At 45.9% G+C, this 23897-nt stretch overlaps 1 protein-coding gene across 4 annotated transcripts in view; it reads right to left on the reverse strand.

Annotated features, from left to right (window-relative positions):
- Positions 1-278: 278 nt before the first annotated feature.
- Positions 279-23897, reverse strand: part of IFNAR2 (interferon alpha and beta receptor subunit 2) — a 65924-nt gene continuing 42305 nt past the window's right edge. For all 4 annotated transcript variants that reach the window (XM_074389329.1, XM_074389328.1, XM_074389327.1 and 1 more), the window contains 5 exons: positions 17061-17218; positions 13667-13833; positions 9962-10109; positions 7487-7644; positions 279-1287 (listed from right to left, as the gene is read on the reverse strand). In XM_074389329.1, coding sequence (XP_074245430.1) covers positions 1114-1287; positions 7487-7644; positions 9962-10109; positions 13667-13833; positions 17061-17218 — 805 coding nt within the window. In that variant the 3' untranslated portion in view covers positions 279-1113. The remainder of the gene's footprint in view (positions 1288-7486; positions 7645-9961; positions 10110-13666; positions 13834-17060; positions 17219-23897) is intronic.

Genomic DNA, 23897 nt, shown 5'->3' on the forward strand with positions numbered 1-23897 from the left:
AATCTGCTGTTAAGCCTGTCCTCTGGCTTTTTAAACTTCTACAACTATACTTTTATTTTTTTAAATAACAGATCTGGCCCTTGACTGCACCTTTTAGTTTTTGAAGCTTTAGACTGAGAGTTCCCAAATGACCCAGACCTGGTACCTAGCACAGTGCCTGGCTGACAGCAGGCAGGGTCTAGGAAGCACTTGTGGAAGGAGTGGATGTCAAGATGGCAACCTAGAGCCTTTTTCAGTATCTAACAATTACACACAGGTAGTATCATGGACACATACAGTGCAATAGAGAGTAAAACTTTAATGGAGCACCAGCAGCATATAAAACATATCTAGGTAGAAAAATAAATTCAAAGTACTCTAAAGAATTCAAAAATCCATGTTTTGTGTAGCATTGAGCTGACCACCCTTGAGTTGAGGTTGATTTTCAGATCAGTCTATCCATAATCTAGTAGAATGTTAAATGTCCATTCTTATTCCTCATTTTAAATATTTCTGTTTCTCACAATTTTTTCTTTTTTGAGATGAGCCTCACTCTACACCCAGGCTGGAGAGCAGTGCCGTGATCTTGACTCACTGCAACCTCCTTCTCCGCCTAGTTCAAGCGATTCTTCCACCTCAGCCACTCAAGTAGCTGGAATCACAGGTGTGCATCATCACGCCCAGCTCATTTTTGTACTTTCAGTAGAGATGGGGTTTTACCATGTTGGCCAGGCTGGTCTCAAACTCCTGACCTCAGGTGATCCGCCTGCCTTGGCCTCCCAAAATGCTGGGATTACAGGTGTGAGCCACTATGCTCGGCCCTGTTTCTCACAATTAAAACATGATTCTTTTTTAGTGATATAAGAGGCTGAACATTACATTCTCAGTGGCCAACTTTTAAAAACATTGTGAAAGCCTTTAGAAGGCAGTGAGTTCCCAAATGGAGTATTTTTGCCAAGACAGCCTTTAAAATGTAGCTCTCTGGTTTCTTAGATAAGTCCAGGGTCTAGGAGTTCCAGATGTGGGGCTGGCTCAGGTGGTCTTGGCCCTCGTTTGCTGCCCTGATCCCTCACTGAGGCAGCTGTGAGATGGAGTGCGTCACTGTGCCCAGCCAATGTCTTTCCTTCTCCGAGCCTAGCTCTGGGATCCCTGGCCAGGCAGGGTCCTGAGGCTGTGGCCGTCACCGGGATTCTGCTTACCACTCTCAGAGTCTTCTGTAATGACACTCAGCTTGTCAAAAACATCATTCTCATCCGAGAATGGAAGGGAGAAAAACAGAAGCGTGTTATGATGAGGATGGCCCAAAAACTGTGGAAAGAGGATAGTTAATGATTAATTTTCTCCATTTCTTTTTTGGAGTTTACAGAGATTTTTTCACAGAAAAAAATCCTGGCTAGAAAATGCTATTTTATTTTTTTGAGACAGGGTCTTGCTGGGTCACCAGGCTGGAGTGCCTGGTGCGATCATGGCTCACTGTAGCCTTGACCTTCTGGGCTCAAGCGATTCTCCCACCTCAGACTTCTGAGTAGCTGGGATTATAGGCACGTGCCACCACGCCCAGCTAATTTTTCTTTTTTTTGGTAGAGATTAGAGATGAGGTCTCACCAAGTTGCCCAGGCTGGTTTCCAACTCCTGGGCTCAAGTGATCTTCTCACCTCAGCCTCCCAAAGTGCTGAGATTACAGGCATGAGCCACTTCTGCCTGGCCAAAAATGCAATTTTATTTTAATTAATTAATTATTTTTGCAAGACAGAGTTTTACTCTGTCGCCCAGGCTGGAGTGCAGTGGCGTGATCCTGACTCACTGCAACCTCCGTCTCCCAGGTTCAAGTGATTCTCATGCCTCATCCTCCCAAGTAGCTGGGATTACAAGTGTGCGTCACCACGCCTGGGCAATTTTTGTATTTTTAGTAGACATGGGGTTTCACCATGTTGGCCAGGCTGGTCTCAAATTCTTGACCTCAGGTGACCCGCCCACCTCAGCCTCCCAAAGTGCTAGGATTACAGGTGTGAGCTACCACACCAGGCCATTCTTTTGACTTTTTAAAAATGTGGCTACTAGCAAATCTAAAATAGACATGGCTTGTGATATGTTCTGTCAGACGGTGCCGTGTTCTCGCTTTCAGTGGACACCAACTCTTTTCAGTTTTGTGTCACCTGTAGCCAGGACTACTTAAGGACAGGGACCACAGTCTGATAATCTTTGTCTCTCTGACGCTTTGAACAATGAAGGTGCCCCTAGATGTTTCCTGAAATCTCTGCTGGTTTCTCACTCTCCATTCTTGATCTTCCTAGGTCCACTGATGCTCTTCATCTTCATAATTAGATGGAGAACCTCCTTCTCTAAATCTTGGCATTTTGAACCCCTCCCCTCCAGAAGGAACCCCTCTTAGTGTCACGTCTACACTCAGCCTTCTGATATGGCTTAATAAACTTGAGGGTGGCTGCACTACCTCCTGGCGTGGACCTGTCAGGATTTCCCCCGTGAGTCTTGAGCAGCTGACAGAGGGCGGTGGGGGGCTCCTCTGTTGGGCGAAGGAGGAGGCTGGAGGGAAGGGGAACCTCTCTAAACTTTGGATCTAGTGGATTAATGAGAATGCTGGAGGGAAGGGGAACCTCTCTAAACTTCAGATCCAGTGGATTAATGAGAATGGGCTGGAAGCTACCCTGGATTTTCCTGGGATAGTGGGGACATGAGAGATCAAAGGAAGGTATAGTAAATCTCAAGAAAGCAGTATCAGACGAGTCTCCTGGTTAGACACACACCCACACACACCCACACATCATTGACTCAATAGATGAGTGTAGGATGAACCTCCCTAGTGCTTTTTATTTTTTGACAAAGTCTTACTCTGATGCCCAGATTGGAGTGCAGTGGCACAGTCTTGGCTCACTGCAACCTCTGCCTCCCAGGTTCAAGCGATTCTCCTGCCTCAGCCTCCTGAGTAGTTGGGATTATAGGCACCTGTCACTGCACCCGGCTAATTTTTGTATTTTTAGTAGAGACGGGTTTCACCATCTTGATCAGGCTGGTCTTAAACTCCTGACCTCATGACCCACCCACCTCGGCCTCCCAAAGTGCTGGGATTACAGGCATGAGCCACCGTGCCCGGCCCTTAGTGCTTTTTTAACTCAAAGTCTCTATTCCCAGCAAATCTCCCTAAACTCTAAATACTCCTCTGGGTCCTGGTTAATGGATTCTGTACATTATAAGTCAAGCTGGAGGAAGTAATGATGTGAGGACTCTGAACTGCCCCATAGTTGTCTGGCTCTTCTCCAGCACTCTCTACCCGCTTCTCTGATTTCTTAGTTCTTACAGGGCCTGGCTCCCCATCAAGTCTTCAAAGTCTTCTAGCCTTGGAGGTGAGAGCTCCTGCCGACAGGCCCCCTGACTGTTCATTCCATCTGTTCTTTCCTGTCTGACCAGTTTCTTTAATGGTGAAGCAAGAAGCAAAAATAGCAGCTGAATAATTTTGCTTCCTCTTGGTTCTCAGTTAACTAAACACCCTTCACCCAAGCAAGGGGCCCACCCTCATTCTTTGTTCTTCCTGCTGCAGCTGTGGCTTCTCAAAAGCTCATACAGGATTCTTTCTTCATTCTGGTGCTGCAGTCTTGTTGGCACTTTTTTTTTTTTTTTTTTTTTTTTGAGGTAGAGTCTCAGTCTGTCACCCAGGCTGGAGTGCAATGGTGTGATCTCTGCTCACTGTCTGCTCACTGTAACCTCCGCCTCCTGGGTTAAAGCAATTCTTGTGCCTCAGCCTCTCAAGTAGCTGGTATTATAGGCGTGGCTAATTTTTGTATTTTTAGTAGAGACAGGGTTTCACCATGTTGGCCAGGCTGGTCTCGAACTCCTGACTTCAAGTGATCTGCCAGCCTCAGCCTCCCAAAGTGCTGGGATTACAGGTGTGAGCCACTGTGCCTGGCCTGGCACTCTCTCTAGGGGGTTCTAGCCACTCTGAAACACTTGCCTATGGTCCTGGGCTCCACTTCCCATCCAGAGTAGACACTGTGCCATGGTGCCCAGATCCCTGTGTGGTGGAGGCACTTGGAGGAATATCAGAGGCTGAAATGGCTCACAGCTGTCTCTTTCTAGGTTGTACCCTTCCCAGGCAGTTATCTCGGCCAAGGCTCTGTGCCCTTCCCAGAGGCAGCCTGCATCAGCTGACTGGTGGTGCGGGGACAAGGGCCTGATATTAGCTATCACAATAGTACATTAATAAGACCAGACATGCAGGAAATGCAAGGCACTGGAGAGGCCCACACACTGCAGAGGGTGAGACACTCACCCTGTAGAGATTCAGGGGCCTGCCACATCTGTGAAATTTGAGGGGACCCTTGGAGTGGGGTATGCCAGGATATCCTCTTTAAAGGACCGATTGCTGTATCTCACCACCCCCCCCCCCCCGCACCCACCATTAGGAAGGAAGTACTGTGATGTGCAGGCCTCTTAGGCTTCTGGAGACAGCACGGTTCATGCCTGGGAATACTGCTCCAATGTGTTTGTCAAATGACGCAGGAGGCTGCTGGCACTGAGAGGCCCAGAGCAGGAAAGGGGCCCGCAGGAGGTCCGGGATGTGGAGCCTGCGGCCCTGTGCACACCTCAGGACTGGTGCATCAGCCACCAGCGATGGCCTGCGAGTCCAATCTGAGGAAGGGGTGACTACACATCCTTGAAGTGTCTGGGGTGCGGAAAGATGTTGGGTGGGGTTTACGGCAAATCCCAAGAGGAGAATTGCAACATAGATAAGAGAGTTCCGGGGGTCAGGCGGGGCCATCTGCAGCAGATAATTACAGCCTGTTTGATAAAGCAGCCCCTGGAGCACTATGGGGAGCTGGCAGACACAGAGCTTCTGACCAGGGACGCGAGGTGATCGTGCTGCCCAGAAGTGACCATCATGAGGCCTGAGACCCAGCAGGTCCTGAGAGGGGGTCAGAAGGTGCATGTTGGCCACATGCAGGTGGCTCAGGCGCCTGTGCCCTCTACCCCTGTCGCACAGTGTGTGTCTGCCCACACAATGACCCCACGGAGGGACAGGTACTTATGTCCAGCTGAAGAAGGAGGAAGGGCCGGCCCGGTTCCATGGCAAGGTTAGCATGGCACGTGGGCGCACACCAAAAGTGGCCCGCTGCTGCACTAAAGCCCCAATCAGGGAGAAAGCCTCCCCATGGGCAGAGCTCTGGTTGTGTGTCTGGTCATGCCCTTTATGTGGAAAGAAAAGCAGCCGAAGATCAGGCCAGCTGTGGGATCCCAGGCAGGGGTCAGTGGTGAGGCTGGTGGTCAGGAGCGTGGGGGAAGGAAGCCTGGAAGGTTAGTGACAGGACGTCTGGAGAAGAAGCATGTCGAGGGACCTGAGGGAGTGGCTGCAGTGTGGAGATTGTTGCGTTCCATATTAACTCCCATAGACAGCGTGTGCCACAGACAGTGGACAGCCACAGAGACACAATGACATTTGTTTTTTTATATGGCCCATGAGTCAAGAATGGCTTTAGAGTTTTTAAATGATTATATTTAAGTGGTTACATAAGTGCCTACATAATTTTGATTTTGTTTCTTGCTAACAGAACCTAAAATATATATAATTTTTTAATTTTTAAAATTTTGAGACAGAGTCTCGTTCTGTTGCTCAGGCTGGAGTGCAGTGGTGTGATCGTGGCTCACCGCAACCTCCACCTCCAGGGTTCAAGCAATTCTCCTGCCTCAGCCTCCTGAGTAGCTGGGATTACAGGTGCCTGTCACCACACCCAGCTAATTTTTATAATTTTAGTAGAGATGGGGTTTTGCCATGTTGGCTAGGCTGCTCTTGAACTCCTGACCTCAGGTGATCAGCCTGCCTCAGCCTCCCAAAGTGCTAGGATTACAGGGGTGAGCCACTGTGCCTGGCCTTCTAAGATTTTTTTTTAACTTGGTCTGATTCTGACAGCAAATTGACAAGTGCAGAGACAGGCCATTGCCTGAGACGGGCCTGGGGACCAGAGGCTCAGTCCTCTCCGGGATGAGGGCTGGGTCATTCAATCACATCAGCATGCTGATTGGCACAGGCTCCTTCCTGAGAGGAGGGTGGACCGTCAGGGCCAGCAGAGGATCGAGCCCACAAGCTTTCCTTTGTGGTCCCGAGACCAGTGGCAGCGGTGGGGGCTAGAGTGTGTTCCACTCACCTTCCTCCTCTTCCCTCCCCAGGAAATGAGACCAACTTAGATCTTGAGGAGCTGCTTCTAGTAGATCCAAGTGGTTCCAGGGTGACTGTAATGGATGCTGTGGTGCCTTCAGGAACAAGGCACTCATGCTCCTAGCTCCTGGCTGCTGATGTCTCACCCTTCACCCTAGCTTAGGCCCCCTTCTTGGGGGTAGCCCACGTCCAGCACATGGCCAATGTAGAGTTTACATGCCCATCCCTCTTGCCTTGGCTTGGGACATCTCTAGAGGGCCACCCCGGCTTGAGATGCCACATGGGATTGGCTGAGGCTTCTGTTGTGGCTGCATGACAGCTCAACTCTCTCTCTGCCTCACCTGGCTACCTTCACTCCCTTAGGGTGCTATTCCCAAAGATGTTCCCCGTTAAGCCTTTTGAAGGCAAATCTCTATCTTAGAGTCTGCTTCCTGGGAAATGGGACCAAAGACAACTCCTTTTGGGTCTGGACTTGGCATCTTTTCATTTTCAAGTATTGATGACTATCTAGAGTTTCTTTTTTTTTTTTTGAGAAGAAGTCTCGCTCTGTTGCCCAGGCTGGAGTACAATGGTATGATCTCGGCTCACTGCAACCTCCGCCTCCCAGGTTCAAACAATTCTCCTGCTTCAGCCTCCCGAGTAGCTGAGGTTACAGGCATGCACCACCACACACGGCTGATTTTTTATTTTTAGTAGAGACAGGGTTTCACCATGTTGGCCAGGCTGGTTTCGAACTGCCGACCTCAGGTGATCCACCTGCCTCAGCCTCTCAAAGTGCTGGGATTACAGGCGTGTAGAGTTTCATTTCTTAGGGCATCTTCAGTCCTGTTATCATTAGTCAGGTGCATCATTTCTTCTTCCTAACCCTTTTAAAAGTAGCCTTCCTACAGTCCAGGATACACATCCCAGAATTTCAATCACTCTCACGTATTCCCAAACTGGAAATGCACCTTTACTTCCTCCCATTCTCTCCCTCTGGCGATTCGCTGGCATTTAGCCTCGAGTTTTTTCTTTCTTCCACACTGAGCTCTGCTTTTCCCCCTCCTGCCCTAGAACCAGAACCTTTGCTCCCCAGGGACCTGGGGCTTTGAGTAGTGAAGGCTGGAGCAGGAGCAATGCCCAGGGGCAAGGAGGGCTACTGGACAAACCTGCACCCCTTTCCTTGGGGCATTCCCTGACCTCACATGTCTTTGAAATGGTTACAAGAGAATGGACCAGCACACAAGATGTGTTGTTTTTTTATCCCTGGAAAACATGTCTGGAATTGAACAGCCTTAACTTGAAAGCAAAGCTCTGTCCAATCAAGGTTTCCAAATCCACATCTCACTCCATCCTACTTACCTCCTTCAGGTGCTGTGGAAGAGAATTCCCAGGGCAGAAGGCGTACTTTGTCTTCTTGTAAATGTACCACAGCAAGGCGAAGCAGCCAAGGAGTGCCAGGCAGACCACAAAGACCGAGGCCATGAGGATGATGGCCACCATCCAGGAGGGGACCGTTTCTGCCAGGGATAATGGGCGTGTTACATCCTTGACACAGGTTGGGTCACAGAGATCCCAAGAGCATTTTACCCACCACAATCCCTGAGAATAGAGCCTGTACATTCATCCTGGGAGACATCTCAGATACACAGCAGCTGGTTGGAGGACCCAGAGGTTTTCAAAGAGTTTCATTCCTTTCTTATCTTCTCTAAAGTTTGGTTTCTGGAATTACTGCTGATACACATCAAAAGAATAACAAGGAAGAATTCTGATCCACTGTGCCTGCTGGCAGTGTAGCAACGGGCCTCCCTGGTCTGGATATACCACTTCTGCCTTGAAGCAGTAAGTGAGACTCCCCTGGACCCCTGAGCCTGAGTTAAACACAGGCACCATCACATTCTATATTGAGAAAGACAGAAACTCTCTGTCTATCCAAACCCCTGCACCAGACCAGGTGTGGTGGCTCATATCTATAATCTCAGCACTTTAGGAGGCCGAGGTAGGAGGATTGCTTGAGCCCAGGAGTTTGAGATCAGTCTGGGCAACACAGTAAGACCCCCTTCTCTACAACAAAAAAAATGTTTTAAAAAATTAGCTGGATGTAGTGGTGCACACCTGTAGCCCCAGCTACTTGAAAGGCTGAGCTGGGAGGATCAGTTGAGCTCAAGAGGTCGAGACTGTGGTAGTGAGCTATGATTGTACCACTGCACTCTAACCTGGGTGACAGAGTGAGACCCTGCCTCAAAAACAAAAACCAAAGCCAAGACAAACAAACCCCTGCACTGAGACTTGGAAACATGGTTTCCAGCAGGCCAAGGTCACATTTCCGTGACGACCCAAGCCGCTGAGTTCCTGTCTGGAAAAACCCCAGGCTGTCTAAGGCATGTACCATTTGTTCTTCCAGCCCCTGAAGAGAGGTCTTGACCTCTGTTTCAGAGAGCATTTATTAAAAGGGGCTTTTAATGGTGAATCCTTTCTCTGTCCCTTTGAGACATCCATATATCTCCCACAACCTGGGGACGTTTTTCTCAGCGATCTGAAAGCCATTCTTCTGAAATCATCAGGAAGAACAGGGCCTCTGTCTCCCCATCTCTGTGGGAGGGTAGGAACCTAGCCTTGAGAAACGCCAGTCCACAGACACAGACAGCCTCCTGGCACTGACCAACCTCCTTAGTTGATTTAAAATTTTTTTCACTTCCCTGATTCTGCTCAACTCCCCATGCACTGCTTTCTACTCCCTCATCCTCCCTTTATTCCTTTTCATCTTTGAGACAGAATCTCGTTCCGTTGTTCAGCCTGAAGTGTGGTAGCATGAACACGGCTCACTGCAGCCTTGACCTCCAGGGCTCAAGTGATCCTCCCACCTCAGCCTCCTGGGTAGCTGGGACTACAGACATGTGTCACCATGCCCAGCTAATTTTTAAAATATTTTGTAGAGACCTGGGTTCCACTGTGCTGGCCAGGCTGGTCTCAAACTCCTGGGTTTAGCTTCCCAAAGTGCTGGGATTACAGGAGTGAGCCACTGTGCCAGCCTCATTTTTTTTTTTTTTTTTTCTGAGATGAAGTCTCGCTCTGTTGCCCAGGCTGGAGTACAATGGTATGATCTCGGCTCACTGCAACCTCTGCCTCCCAGGTTCAAAGAATTCTCCTGCTTCAGCCTCCCGAGTAGCTGAGGTCACAGGCATGCGCCACCACACACAGCTGATTTTTTATTTTTAGTAGAGACAGGGTTTCACCATGTTGGCCAGGCTGGTCTTGAACTGCTGACCTCAGGTGATCCACCTGCCTCAGCCTCTCAAAGTGCTGGGATTACAGGCGTGTAGAGTTTCATTTCTTAGGGCGTCTTCAGTCCTGTTATCATTAGTCAGGTGCATCATTTCTTCTTCCTAACCCTTTTAAAAGTAGCCTTCCTACAGTCCAGGATACACATCCCAGAATTTCAATCACTCTCATGTATTCCCAAACTGGAAATGCACCTTTACTTCCTCCCATTCTCTCCCTCTGGCGATTCGCTGGCATTTAGCCTCGAGTTTTTTCTTTCTTCCACACTGAGCTCTGCTTTTCCCCCTCCTGCCCTAGAACCAGAACCTTTGCTCCCCAGGGACCTGGGGCTTTGAATAGTGAAGGCTGGAGCAGGAGCAATGCCCAGGGGCAAGGAGGGCTACTGGACAAACCTGCGTCTCCTTCCCAGCATGAAACTGATCAGTCAGGGCTGAGAGACGTCAGGGCCATAGATTTCTCAACTGAGCTGGAGTTTCAGCTAGATGCAATCAGGTCTAGGGCAGGTATCTATAAAGCTGTCGAGGATGCTTAGCCGAGTCGCATCTCAGGACTCACCGTCATTGGTTGTTTCCTCACAGACAGGCTCACTCCATTCCCCAGTTTTGTTCCTATCAGGAAGAAACCCTTGAACTTGAATACAATAAGTTGTCCACGGCTCCAGGTTTCTGAGGACCTCAAAGTCATACTGAGGAGTAATCTGAAACTAATGATGAAGATAATAATAAGGCCATGACTCAGCCGTGAAAGGACACTTTTTTTTTCTCCCACATTTACCAGTTATAATTGCAGTTTTAGACTTGAAACAGGAAGAAGCGGATAGCAGGTGCTCCTCCCATGTCAGGGTACCCTCACGTGACGAGAGTTTTACTCTCGTTGCCCAGGCTGGAGTGCAGTGGTGTGATCATCTCAAGCGATGGACCAAGGACTGACTATGATACCAACAAACCATCTCGGTTCCTGAATTCTCTAGCTTAAATGACACACAAGCCATCCACTTCTTTTTTAAAAAAGATAAAGCAGGCCGGGTGTGTTGGCTCACGCCTGTAATCTCAGCACAGAGACTGAGGTGGGAGGATCACTTGAGGCCAGGAGTTTGAGAGCAGCCTAGCCAACATGGCAAAACTCCATCTCTACTAAAGATACAAAAAATTAGCTGGGCATGGTGGCACATACGAATTGCTTGAACTTGGGAAGTGGAAATTGCAGTGAGCCAGGATCATGCCACATTGCACTCTAGCCTGGGTGACAGAGACATACTCTGTCTCAAAAATAAATAACCAGCTTTATTATTATTTTATTATTCGAGATGGAGTTTCACTCTTGCCGCCCAGGCTGGAGTGCAGTGGTGTGATCTTGGCTCACTGCAACTTCTGCCTTCTGGGTTCATACGATTCTCCTGCCTCAGCCTCCTAGGTAGCTGGAATTACAGGCATGCACCACCATCCCCAGCTAATTTTTTTATTTTTGGTAGAGATGGGGTTTTACCACATTGGCTAGGCTGGTCTCGAACACCTGACCTCAGGTGATCTGCCCGCCTTGGCCTCCCAAAGTGCTGGGATTACAGGTGTGAGCCACCATGCCCAGCTGCAACTGGTTATTTCTCTTTTGGTGCTGGGGTTGTTGACAGCTTGCCTATATTCCTTTATTGCATGAGAAGCTAAGCCCATGGGGATCAATAATTGGATTAGACTCATGGAATATATGAAGAAAATGTGTTAACTTTCTAATAAGTAAATTAAAAGACCAAACCAAAGCAAAGCAACAACTGAAAAAATGGTGGCTTGCAGTTCCAGAAGTCCAATGCCTCTAAAACCTTACAATGCAATTTTTTCAAAGATTAAACTCAGAGGCAAACAGGTAAGGTGGTGGCATAGCAGTAGAGGGACCGTCTCAGTCCCCGCTGGGGCTTTTTCACTTCTGCTTTTGTCTTCTTGCTTTCTCCCAACAGGAAGAAAGAATTCCCGAAAGCCCTTCACGCTATGAGTTTAGGGACCTAGTCTGGCACTGTCTCAGGAATTTCTGCATTCTAGAGGGGAATAATATAAACCTGTATTGATACAAAAATTAGCCAGGTGTGGTGGGGGTGAGGCAGGAGAAACACCTGAATCCAGGAGGTGGAGGTTGCAGTGAGCCGAGATCACATCACTGCACTCCAGCCTGGGTGATGAGAGTGAGGCTCCGCTTCAAATCAACAACAACAGCAACAACAACAACAACAACAACAACAACAACAACAACAACAACTAAAGCTGTATTGGTGGTGGCATCACAGGTGAGAGCAGCTGTGCAGCAGGCAGCCTTACCACACTTGGTATGTCACACTGAAGGCTGCCACAAAACTGGCCAAAGGGAGAGGACAAATGTGTAAGACGTTGCCCGTGCTGTGGGGATGTTTGGGGTAAGAAACTAAACATGGAGTCTGCATTCGCACTAGCCGCAGGAGGCACCTGACCCTGCTTACTGTAAAACTGGATCCTTAACTGAGGTCTGTTGCTAGCTCCTAGAGGGGAGCCATCTGCTCTTATCTTTATGGCCCAGGGCTTAGCAGAGATGCCTGCATTTGATTGGTGACTGTGAATATTGGAATTTATATGTTGAAACTTAATTGCCCATGTGACAGGACTTAGAGGGGGAGGCTTTTCAAAGCAAGTAAGTCATGAGGGCGGAGCCTTCCTGAATGCCATCAGTGACCTTAGAAAACAGCAGGAAGGGAGCTGTTGATATCTTTGCCCTTTGCCTTTCACCATTTTGGAATTGGAGCACCCAGGTGCTCACCAGACACTGAATCTGCTGGTGCCTTGATCTTGGACTTTCCAGCCTCCAGAACTGTAGGAACTAAATTTCTATTGTTTATAAGTTACCTAGTCTGTGGTATTTTTTTTTTTTAGACAGAGTTTCGCTCTTGTTACCCAGGCTGGAGTGCAATGGCACGATCTCGGCTCACCGCAACCTCCGCCTCCTGGGTTCAAGCAATTCTCCTGCCTCAGCCTCCCGAGTAGCTGGGACTACAGGCGTGTGCCACCATGCCCAGCTAATTTTTTTGTATTTTTAGTAGAGATGGGGTTTCACCATGTTGACCAGGATGGTCTCCATCTCTTGACCTCGTGATCCACCCGTCTCGGCCTCCCAAAGTGCTGGGATTATAGGCGTGAGCCACCGCGCCCGGCCCAGTCTGTGGTATTTTGTTGTAGCAGCAGGAATGGACTAAGGCGCGGCATCATTTAATGGAACATTTTTTGGGGAAAAAAATTAACGAGATTTTTTTGGGCTATGTGGTGTGTGTATTTAAATTTAACTACAGCATTCCTAAGATAATAACATGGGTGATCTCTTCCTCCCAAACTCTTTGAGAATTAAGTGGTAAAATTAACATTTAATGTGGAAGAGATAACATGTATGTAGCATAACATACATAACATATACATGTCAGTTTAGGACTGTGAATGGCATTCAGCTCAGAAGCATTAGGTATCAGAATAAAGCTTGACCAAAGATTAATAAAAATAACCTTAACATGTCTAGCAAAGCGAAAGGAAACCTCATGTATCGACCATATATACATTGTTCCAAGCAATGGGATGAGTTTATATTTTCTATTACTGCATTAAATTCCCCAACAATCTTATGAAGTAGGTTATCATCCTCATTTTATTAATAAAATAAGTTATTATGCCCATTTTGCAGACTTGAGGAAGCTGGGGTCAAGAATGTGACCAATGCCACATGGTGGCAGGGGCAATAGTCCAATCAGATCTTTTGACTCCAAGCCATATTTTTAAAGAAATTGTCCCCTGAAAAATAGAGCAATAAGGGGAAACTGGGCTCAGAAAGATAAGATGTGACACTGGACATCCAGCATCTAGGAGTGGCTGTCTTGACCATGGACATACCTAATTTGTGGTGTGTATGGGACCCAGGGGTTGATGTCATGAGATAGTTGTCAATTTGTGGATAAATTCAGCCAGCTCCAAGTCCCACAGCCAGCTCTGACTCAGCTGTGCCCTCCCTTGCAACTGCCCTTCAGGGAGGGAAAGGTCTGTTGTCACTGTGCAGACTTTGTCCTCAAAATGCTCTACACATATTCCTTGGGGGTCTGGGAAGCTTGAGCCAGAGATGCCAGTAACCCCTCAGTCTGGGAAGCTCTTGGCTTACAGAGAACCAGTCCTTAGGTCCTCTAGATCGTAAGGTGCTGCCACCTTGCAAGATTCTGCAAAGAACGTGAAAGCCTACTACCTCTGAAATGCAATTAGCCAAGCTTACCTTTTCATCAGTACCATTTTTCCAATATTGCACATTATAAGTCCATGAGTTATACACATTCTTCATAGTCCAAGTTTCATACTCATTCTCAATTTTGGGGGCTAAGAAACGCATATGTAAAGAATCAGCAAGTACTTCTACTTGCACTCCAGGGGGTCCAATAATGGCTAAGCATAAGAACAAGCAAAATGACAATCAAAAGTCACATTTTAAAAACTTGATCTCAATATTAATTTTTCATAACCATGCAAAACAATTAGTTCATGAAAGTATACTACTTTTATATACCATTGTTATGACATTGATTGACATGGCTAAAGAGGATAGTTGGATTTAGTTTCTTTTAAAAAATCTGATAATCTTTATTAATCAAGTTTAATCCATTTATGTTTATTGTGGTTTCTGATACATTTGGAATCATTCCAACTATATCATTCTGCATTTTCTATAAGAATTTCTTTTAAACTTTCTATTTTATGTTTTTGGTGTCTTCACCTCTTTTTTTTTTTTCCAGCTTTTTGTTGTCTGGAATTTCATTTCCTTTGCTAGGATGAAAGCTACAGATGGCATCTCTATTATTTTTAGTGTCCACCTTTACATGTTTAACATATATAATTAACCATATATATTTCCAACAAAGTCTAAAGCTGTTGCCCTTCGGAATGCTCTTTTACTAGAAATTCATGTGGCTGGCTCCTTCATTTGGGTCTCCGTTCAAATGCTACTTCTTCAGAGAGACTGTATCTTACCACCCTATGCAGAAGCACAGCTCCCATTACTCTGTCCTATTACCTTGCTTTAGTTTTCTTAAGAACCACAGTCACTACCTGTCATACAATATGTATCTATTTATTTATTGTCTGTCTTCCTGATTAGCACATATATGCTCCATGAGGGCAGGGATTTTGTCTTGTTCACTGTTGTAGCTTCAGTGCTCAGAATGCTGCCGTCACTATAGAATGATTTGTAAATGGTTCCGGACAATCGTGGTGTTTGAGTTGTCCTGTATTCTTCTTTGCCTGCCGGTTACTTTTTCAGGGCTGTTAATAAACCTGCTTCTACCATCCTAAAGTGCTTGTCTGAAAACCAGACGAGAAAACTTGTTAAATGCTTTTCCAAAGCAAGTATAAATAGGCTATGCATGACTCCTGGAAGCAGTTTCCTATCACTAAAATATATGCATTTCAAGAGTCAAATCTCCACCATTGGGGGTAGTAGTTGCTAAGATATGGATGCCAGAGCCTGGGTCTGAATCCTTGCTTGGCCACTCATCATCTGTGTGACCTTTTGACAAGCTGCTTAACCATGTTGTACCTAGCTAGGTTCTAAAGGGAGCTTCCACGGATGGGAGCTAACAGAATTTGGGACAAGTGAGGACATGGTAAGCCAGTTAGCAATCATAGGAGCAAAACCTTGTACTTTTAACTATTGTGAAACTTACTTTTGTGTTCATTTTTTATTTGTTTTTGTAAAGATACCCTTAGAAAAAATAATCTAACTTTGATAATTTATGATTCCAAAAGTAAGAAGTTTTGCCTACGCTTGGGATGGAATTGGGAAAGGGAAGAAAGGCATCCTAGCTTCATTCTCTATCAGGGAGGATGTAACTGGGGCCACGGTGGTCCAGAGCAGGGGACTGGCATAAAGACCCCTCCCCACATAGAGACAGTGCTTTTTTTGAGACAAGATCTCACTCTGTCACCCAGGCTCTGGAGTGCAGTGGTGTGACAATGGCTCACTGCAGCTGGACTTCCCAGGCTCAGGTGACTCTTCCACGTTAGCCTCCCAGGTAGCGGGGACTACAAGCACACTCCACCATGCCTGGCTAATTTTTTTTTTTTTTTTGTAGAGATGAGGTTTTGCCATTTTGCCCAGGCTGGTCTCAAATTCCTGGGCTTAAGGCCAAATGTGGTACCTCACGCCTGTAATCCCAGCCCTTTGGGAGGCCGAGGCACGCTGATCACTTGAGGACAGGAGTTCAAGGCCAGCCTGGCTCACATGGTGAGACCCTGTCTCTACTGAAAATACAAAAAAATTTGGCTGGGCATGGTGACGGGCACTTGAAGTCCCAGCTACTCAGGAGGCTGGGGCATGAGAATCACTTGAACCCCAGAAGCGGAGGTTCCAGTAATCACGGCACTGCACTCCAGCCTGGGTGTTAAAGCAAGACTTTGTCTCAAAAAGAAAAAAAAAAGAGAAGAAAAAAATTCTGGGCTCAAGTGATCCACCATCTCAGGCTCCCAAAATGTTGGGATTATAGATGTGAGCCACTGTGCCTGGCCAGAGACAATTCTTTTTTTTTGGAGACAGAGTCTCACTCTGTCACCCAGGCTGGAGTGCAATGGTGCAATCTTGGCTCACTGCAACCTTCCCCTCCCAGGTGCAAGCAGTTCTCTGCCCCAGCCTCCCAAGTAGCTGGGATTACAGGCACCCACCACCATTCCTGGCTAAGTTTGTATTTTCAGTAGAGAGGGGGTTTCACCATCTTGGCCAGGCTGGTCTTGAACTCCTGACCTTGTGATTCACCTGCCTTGGCCTCCCAAAGTGCTGGGATTATAGGCGTGAACCACTGCACCCAGCCCAGAGACAATTCTTCTGGTGCTTCTCTCTATGTGAGTTTTGAAGGGCTGTATGTGAGTTTTGTAAATCAGGTTCTTTGAACTCCCCAATCTTTACTCACTCAATAGCTAATATATGGTTTAATTAGTCTTCAATCCCTGATATTTTAAATATGCTTATCTCATATTTAGGGGACTCTGGTGGGTTGCCATGACCCTCCAAACCTAACCTGGGAACAATTTTTGTTTTTTGATACCAAGTCTCACTCTATTGCCCAGGCTGCAATGCGGTGGTACAGTCTCGGGTCACTGCCATCTCCGCCTAACCTCAAACAATTTTTGATGCTGACCAACCAGTCTGACCCAACCCAGCTGCCATCAGCCCTATCCCTCCCTCTGTCCTTTGCTCTGGGCAAGCTGGCTGTCTGCATCAGATTTTCCATCTCTATACCTGCCTTCATTCTTTTGCCTATCACATTATATTTCTTTGTTTAAGTCATAATTCCATACTGACTTCCTTCCAGAAAATTCACCATCTGAATCCTTCCAGAACTTTTCCTTAGCAGCACTGGCCCCATGGCACGAACACATTCACATCCTGGAGGCACTGAAGGTATTAGATTAATATGCAATTGTTGTATTGATGCTACGCCTATCCTTTGCTGTCTCTCTCATAGATTTCTTTAGGGATACAACTCTATTAGATTCCTTAAGCCCCTTGTGCAAGGCCATCCATTTGTGGGCCCTCAAAGAATTCTTGTTGATGGACCAACCAATGTGGAAAAAAACCAAGGCAAGATGATGACATTACAAAAAAAGGGAAAACAAATGCTTACTGTCATCCACAGGACAGAAGGTGATGTTTACCCAGTCCGAATGCTCATCTGCAAATTCAGCCCTGACTCTCAAGGTGTGGTCACCATACTTGGAAATACTTGAGAAATCACATTCCGTCGAGGTAGTACTCACGCATGTATCTTGGAATGTCCTATAACTACACAATCAAAAAGATAGGTAAATCAGGAGAGTTCTAGCTTCAGTCTCCCTGAGGCTGACTGGAATTTAATTTGCAGAAGAAAACTCTGTTAAACAGAAATAGGTGTCTTCAAAAAAGAACTTCTCAGAGACTTGAACATCCTAATGACTACGTGCCTCTCCAAGAGGTTGAGTATTCAGCATCCTTGACCAAGAAAGCTTCCTTCCATGATTACATATTTTTGAAAATGGGGGCACGTGATTTATGAGACATTGATTTACATAGATTTACCAAAATAAAGATATTACAATGATTTTCAATAAAGTCCCGTGCCGCATAATCACATTTCTGTCAATGACAGACCACGTGTACAACGGTGGTGTACTACAATAATGATACTGTATTTATACTGTACCTTTTCTATGTTTAAATACATTTAGATGCACACATACCTCGTTTCATTGTGATTTGCTTTATTGTACTTCACAGATCCTGAATTTTACAAATGGAAGGTCTGAGGCAACCCTGCATTGAGCAAGCCTGTTGGTGCCATTTTTCCAACAGCACATGCTCACTTCAGGTCTCTATGTCCCATTTTGGTAATTCTTGCAATATTTCAAACCTTTTCATCATTACTATATCTGTTATGGTGATTTGTGATCAGTAATTTTTGATGTTACCATTGTAATTGTTTTGGGGCACCATGGACCACACGTATATAAGACAGTGAAATTAATCAATACATGTGTGTGTTTTGACTTCTCCACCCACTGGCCATTCCCCTGTCCCTCTCTTTGGGCCTTCCTATTCCAAAAGCTGGAAATGAGTAAGCTTAGTGAGGAAGCATACTGAAGGCCACAAGAGGTCTCTTGAGCCAAACAGCCAAGTTGTGAATGCAAAGGAAAAGTTCTTGAAGGAAACTGAAAGTGCTACTCTAGTGAACACATGAATGATAAGAAAGCAAAACAGCCTTAGTAATAATATGGAGAAAGTCTCGGTGGTCTGGGTAGAAGATCAAACCAGCCACACCATTCCCTTAAGCCAACCTCTAATCCAGAGCAAGCCCTCAATGCTCCAATTCTGTGAAGGCTGAAAGAGGTGAGGAAGCTGCAGAAGAAAAGTTGGAAGTTAGCATAGGTTGGTTCATGAGGTTTAAGAACAGAAGCCATCTCCATAACATAAAAGTGCAAGGTGAAGCAGCAAATACTGATGGAGAGGCTGCAGCAAGTTACCCAGAAGATCCAGCTAAAATCTAGCTAACGTGATGAAGGTGACTACTCCAAAAACCAGATTTTTTAACGTAGATGGAACAACCTTCTATTAAAAGAAGATGTCATCTAGGACTTTCATAGCTACAGAGGAGAAGTCGATGCTTGGCTTCAAAGCTTCAAAGAACAGGCTGACTTTTGTTAAGGGCTAATGTAGCTGGTGACTTTAAGTTGAAGCCAACATTTGATTACCATTTTGAAAATCCTAGAGCTCTTAAGAATTATGCTAAATCCACTCTGTGCTCTACAAATGGAACAACAAAGCCTGGATGACAGCACATCTATTTACAGCATGGTTTACTGAATACTTTAAGTCCATTATTAAGACCTACTGCTCAGGACGAAGTTTTCTCTCAAAATATTACCACTCATTGACAATGTACCTGGTTACCCAAGAGCTCTGATGGACATTTAAAAGAAGAATGCTGTTTTCATGCCTGCTAACACAACATCCATTCTGTAGCCCATGGGTCGAGTCATTTTGACTCTCAAGTCTTACTACTTAAGAAATCTATTTTGAAGCTAGGCACAGTGCTTCACTCCTGTAATCCCAGCACTTTGGGAGGCCGAGGGGCGGGGGGTGAGTCACCTGAGGTCAGGAGTTCGAGACCAGCCTGGCCAACATGGTGAAACCTTGATTCTACTACAAAAACACAACAAAAACAAAAACAAAAATTAGCCAGGTGTGGTGGCACTACTTGGGAGGCTGAGGCAGGAGAATCACTTGAACCCAGGAGGTGGAGGCAGCAGTGAGCCGAGATCATGCCACTGCACTCCAGACTAGGCAACAGAGTGAGACTCCATCTTAATAACTAAAATAAAATATATTTTGTAAAGTTATAGCTGCCATAGATAGAGTTTCTCTATGGATCTGGGCAAGGTAAATTGAAAACCTCCCGGAAAGGATTCACCATTCGAAATGCCATTAAGAACACTGGTGATTCATAGGAGGAGGTCAAAATGTAACATCAATAGGAGTTTGGAAGCAGCTGATTCAAACCCTCATAATTTAAGGGGTTCAAGACTTCAGTGGAGGAAGTAACTGCAGATGTGTGGTGGAAACAGCAAGATAACTGGAATTAGAAGCAGAATCTGAAGATGTGACTGAATTGCTCCAATCTCATGATAAAACGTGAACAGATGAAGAGTTGTTTCTAACGAATGAGCAAAGAACATGGTTTCTTGAGATAGATTCATTCCTGGTGAAGATGCTATGAATGTTGTTGAAATGACAACAAAGGGTTTAGAATATTATATAACCTTAGTTGATAGAGCATAGCAGGGTTTGAAAGGATTGATTCCAATTTTGAAAGAAGTTCTTCTGTGGGTAAAATGCATCTCATGCTACAGAGAAATCTGTCAAGAAAGGAAGAGTTAATTGATGCAGCAAACTTCATTGTCATCTTATATCAAGAAATTGCCACAGTCACTGCAACTCAGCAACCACTGCCCTGATTAGTCGGCAGCCACCCATATCAAGGCAAGACCCTCCACCTGCAAAAGGATTAGGACTTGCTGAAGGCTCTGATGATTGCTAGCACTGTTTAGCAAATAAGTATTTTAAAATTAGGCTGTGCAGATTTTTTTAGACATAATGCTATCGTACACTTAATAGACTACACTATAAACCTGATTTTATATGCACAGGGAAACAAATTCATGTGACTCACTCTATTGTGGTTTTAGCTTTTTTGTGGTAGTCTGGAACCAAATTGTCTTATCTTTGTGGTATGCCCGTACACAAATACCATTGTGCTACGATTCCCTACAGTACTCGGTAGAGTAACATGCTGCATAGGTTTACAACCTAGGGCAACAGGCTACACCGCATAGCCTAGGTATATACCAGGCCACACCATCTAGGTTTGTGCAAATACACTGTATGATTTTCACATAACAAAACTGTCTAATGATGGATTTCTCAGAATGTACCCCGGTTGTTAAGTGACCCATGACTGTCCTGTCCTATAAATGACTATCACCGAAATTATCCTGGAATTACAAAGCAATGCATTAGTCTCAATCAGAACACCAGCCCAGACAGCAGTCACTAAAGGGAGCATGACAGAAAGTGAAGTGGAAGAAAAGCAGTGGTGTTTGGAAATGCCTGTCAGATGTGCTGGATGCTGGGGAAGTATAATCTCCTGAACCTAAGCTCGCAACAGCCCGAGGAAGTGTAACTGGCTGCATATGATCAGAGGAAGCCCAGGCTCTCATCCTGCAAAAAGTGGGGAACTGCCCGGCTCAGTGGCTCATGCCTGTAATCCCAGCACTTTGGGAGGCTGAAGCAGAGGCTCGCCTGAGCCCAGGAGTTTGAGAACATCCTGGACAACAAGGTGAGAGTCCTTGTCTCCATAAAAAAATCAAAAAATTATCTGGGTGAGGTGGCATCTGCCTGTGGTCTGAGCTACTCAGGAGGCTGAGGGGAGGGAAGCTCGCTTGAGCCTGGGAGGTGGAGGCTACAGTGAGCCGTGATCGCACCCTGCATTGCAGCCTGGGCAACAGAGTGAGACTGCCTCAAAAAATAAAATAATAAACAAGCGAGGAGCTATTTGATTGGTCCCCCAAGGCATCTTCTGGTACCAAAATCAATTTGGTTGCTCCTAGAAGTGATGGTGATAAAAATAACAACAGCCAACATTTATTATGTACATAGGGGTCCGGCGTGGAGAGCCTAAGAAATCTGCCTGACTGAACTCAGATCTGTCTGCCTTCGTAGTCTAAGGCAGCATATCACACCTTATGGCATTCTTAGTGATGCCTAGAACAATCCTTTGCAAAAAGTAGACAGAGATAATTGGGCTTATGCTATTTTTTCACTTAATATACCACAAATATTTGTCAATCATTTCTACACAGCTGCTTAACATCCCATCATTTGGAAAATCCAGGGATCATTTCATTAATGGGTTTTTCTCACATGTGGCCATATTTTTTTCCCTCCCCTCCTCCCTCCTGTCTTCCTTCCTGTTTGCCTTCTTTCCAACTCAAGTCTGGCTAATTAAAAAAAAAAAATTATAGCAACAAGGCCCTATTATGCCCAAGCTGGTCTTGAACGCCTGGCCTCAAGTGATTGTCCTACCTTGGACCCCCAAAGCACTGGGATTACTGGTGTGGGCCACCACGCCTGGCCCATTTCCTTCTTTTACACTAATGCATCAATTGTCCAGCACATTTAATATTTCAAAAGTTGTTTTGCAATAACGTCTTTTTCACTAAGTTATTATTTTTTTGAGACATAGTCTCACTCTGTCGCCCAGGCTAGAGTACAATGGTGTGACCTTGTTTTGATGCAGCCTCTGCCTCCTGAGTTCAAGTGATTCTCCTGCCTCAGCTGACCAGGCATGACCATCATGCCTAGCTAATTTTGTGTTTTTAGTAGAAATGGGATTTTGCCACGTTGGCTAGGCTGGTCTCGAACTCCTGACCTCAGGTAATCTGCCCACCTCGGCCTCCCAAAGTGCTGGGATTATAGGCGTGAGCCACTGCTCCTGGCCTTCACTAGGTTATTTTTATTGCATGTACAAATATTTCTCTCCACACTAAATAGGTAATATGACCTGCTCCTCATATTTACATCTAATTATTTTGGATGTTTCTAAATTAAAATCACCAGTACATCCTCTGAAGTGCTCCCTGCTCTGGCCGCCCTACCCCAATGCACACAAATAACAGAGAGTTTGTGTTATGCAATTGCTCATGCTAAATTCTAAACAAGCCTTTTGTATAGCTACATAAGGGTAACATCTTTTGGGGTCAAATATCTTCCCCAAGGACATGCCCAGCACATATTTTGTTTTCTCCGGCACATACCATACTCACTCTGTAGTTTCATGAGGGGGAGACCAGGAACCCAGGTAGGGATACCCTCATGAAGTCACTTCATGAAGTCACTGGGATCTCTAACGTAAAAGATAAACATGCAAAGCATAGCACGGGCTGGGCGTGGTGGCTCATGCATGTGATCCCAGCACTTTCGGAGGCTGAGGCAGATGGATCACTTGAGGCCAGGAGTTCGAGACCAGCTTGGACAACATGGTGAAACCCCGTGTCTTCTAAAAATACATATATCAGCTGGGCACGGTGGCACACACCTGTAGTCCCAGCTACTTGGGAGGCTGAGGCAGGAGAATTGCTTGAACCCAGGAGGCAGAGGCTGCAGTGAGTGTAGGTCACACCACTGCACTCCAGCCTTGGTGACAGAGTGAGACTCTTTCTCAAAGAAAAAAAAAAACAAAAACCAAAAGCATAGCACAAAACAACAACAGCAAAAAACTACAGGGGAGACAGAGAAGAAAGTTAATTTTCCACAGTAAAATCTCTGTGGCTATCCAGACTGAGTAGAGAAAACACAGGAAGCAAATGATAAAGCCAGTCAGTACTAGAATATGCACATCAGGAAAATATCAATTGTAGAATGGCCTCCTTCAATCCTAGGGACAGGTGACAAAACTGGACTACGGACTGTATATTAGACACAAGCATTGTATTAATGTAAAAGTTCCTGAGCTTCTCATTGTACTATGTGATTTGATTATCCTTCTTCTTGTGAAATACACACTGAAATATTACAGCACAGAGGGCATGAGAGAGAAAGTGGGAGGGAGAGAATGACATTAAAAATTGGTGAATCTGGTTGAAGGCCATCTGGAAATTCTTTGTATTATACGTGACCTTTTGAAATGTTCTGTTAGTCTGGAACTCATTTTGAACTAAAAGTTAAGAAACAAAAGCCAGCAACGCATAGCCAAGGACCAGTTTTTTACTTCTCTGAGGTAGCAGGCCTTGGGGATTTTTGGGAAATGACAGCTGGATGGGTGGGAGCCAGGGATTGATGGGATCTGGGACCAGGTTTCCTCCTGCCTCACTGAAGGACTTGTCTATCTTCGTATGTTTCTGAGTCACGTAAAAAGCAGGTGTGTTGGCTCGTCAGCCTTGGGCCTCCTGCTGCTGTTTGCGCCTGGCCTAAAGGTGTGTCACCTGCAGTCCAGCATGTGGCGTATGGTGGCAGGCTGCCAAGGCAGTGCTGGCACTGACTTCCTTGGCCAGGCATAGAGAAACACTGACAGGCAGGAGAGGCAGAGGGAGTTCAGACCCCCGCTGAGATGACCATCTAGGGTGACACTCACTCTTCCTTCACAGCTCCTGCTGCTGTCAGAGAATGGGGCTTTTAACAGTCAGTAGCTGTCTTACTTTCAATTTCAGGATGAAACCACAGAGAAACTGAGTGCTCACAATGCAAAGTATGTGCATCGCGCGATACTGGGGTGTGCCGCTGCTGTTCTAATCCATCGGAGGGAAACAGGCAGCGTATGGTAGCCAGGGGCTTCCTGAGTGCTTTGCATACCTCAGTTTCTTGGTTAGCATCCACTCAACATTGTTGACTTCTAGAAATACTACTCATACCCGGAGATGACAGCAGTGGTATT

Source organism: Saimiri boliviensis, chromosome 18, assembly GCF_048565385.1.
Source record: "Saimiri boliviensis isolate mSaiBol1 chromosome 18, mSaiBol1.pri, whole genome shotgun sequence".
NCBI lineage: Eukaryota > Metazoa > Chordata > Mammalia > Primates > Cebidae > Saimiri > Saimiri boliviensis.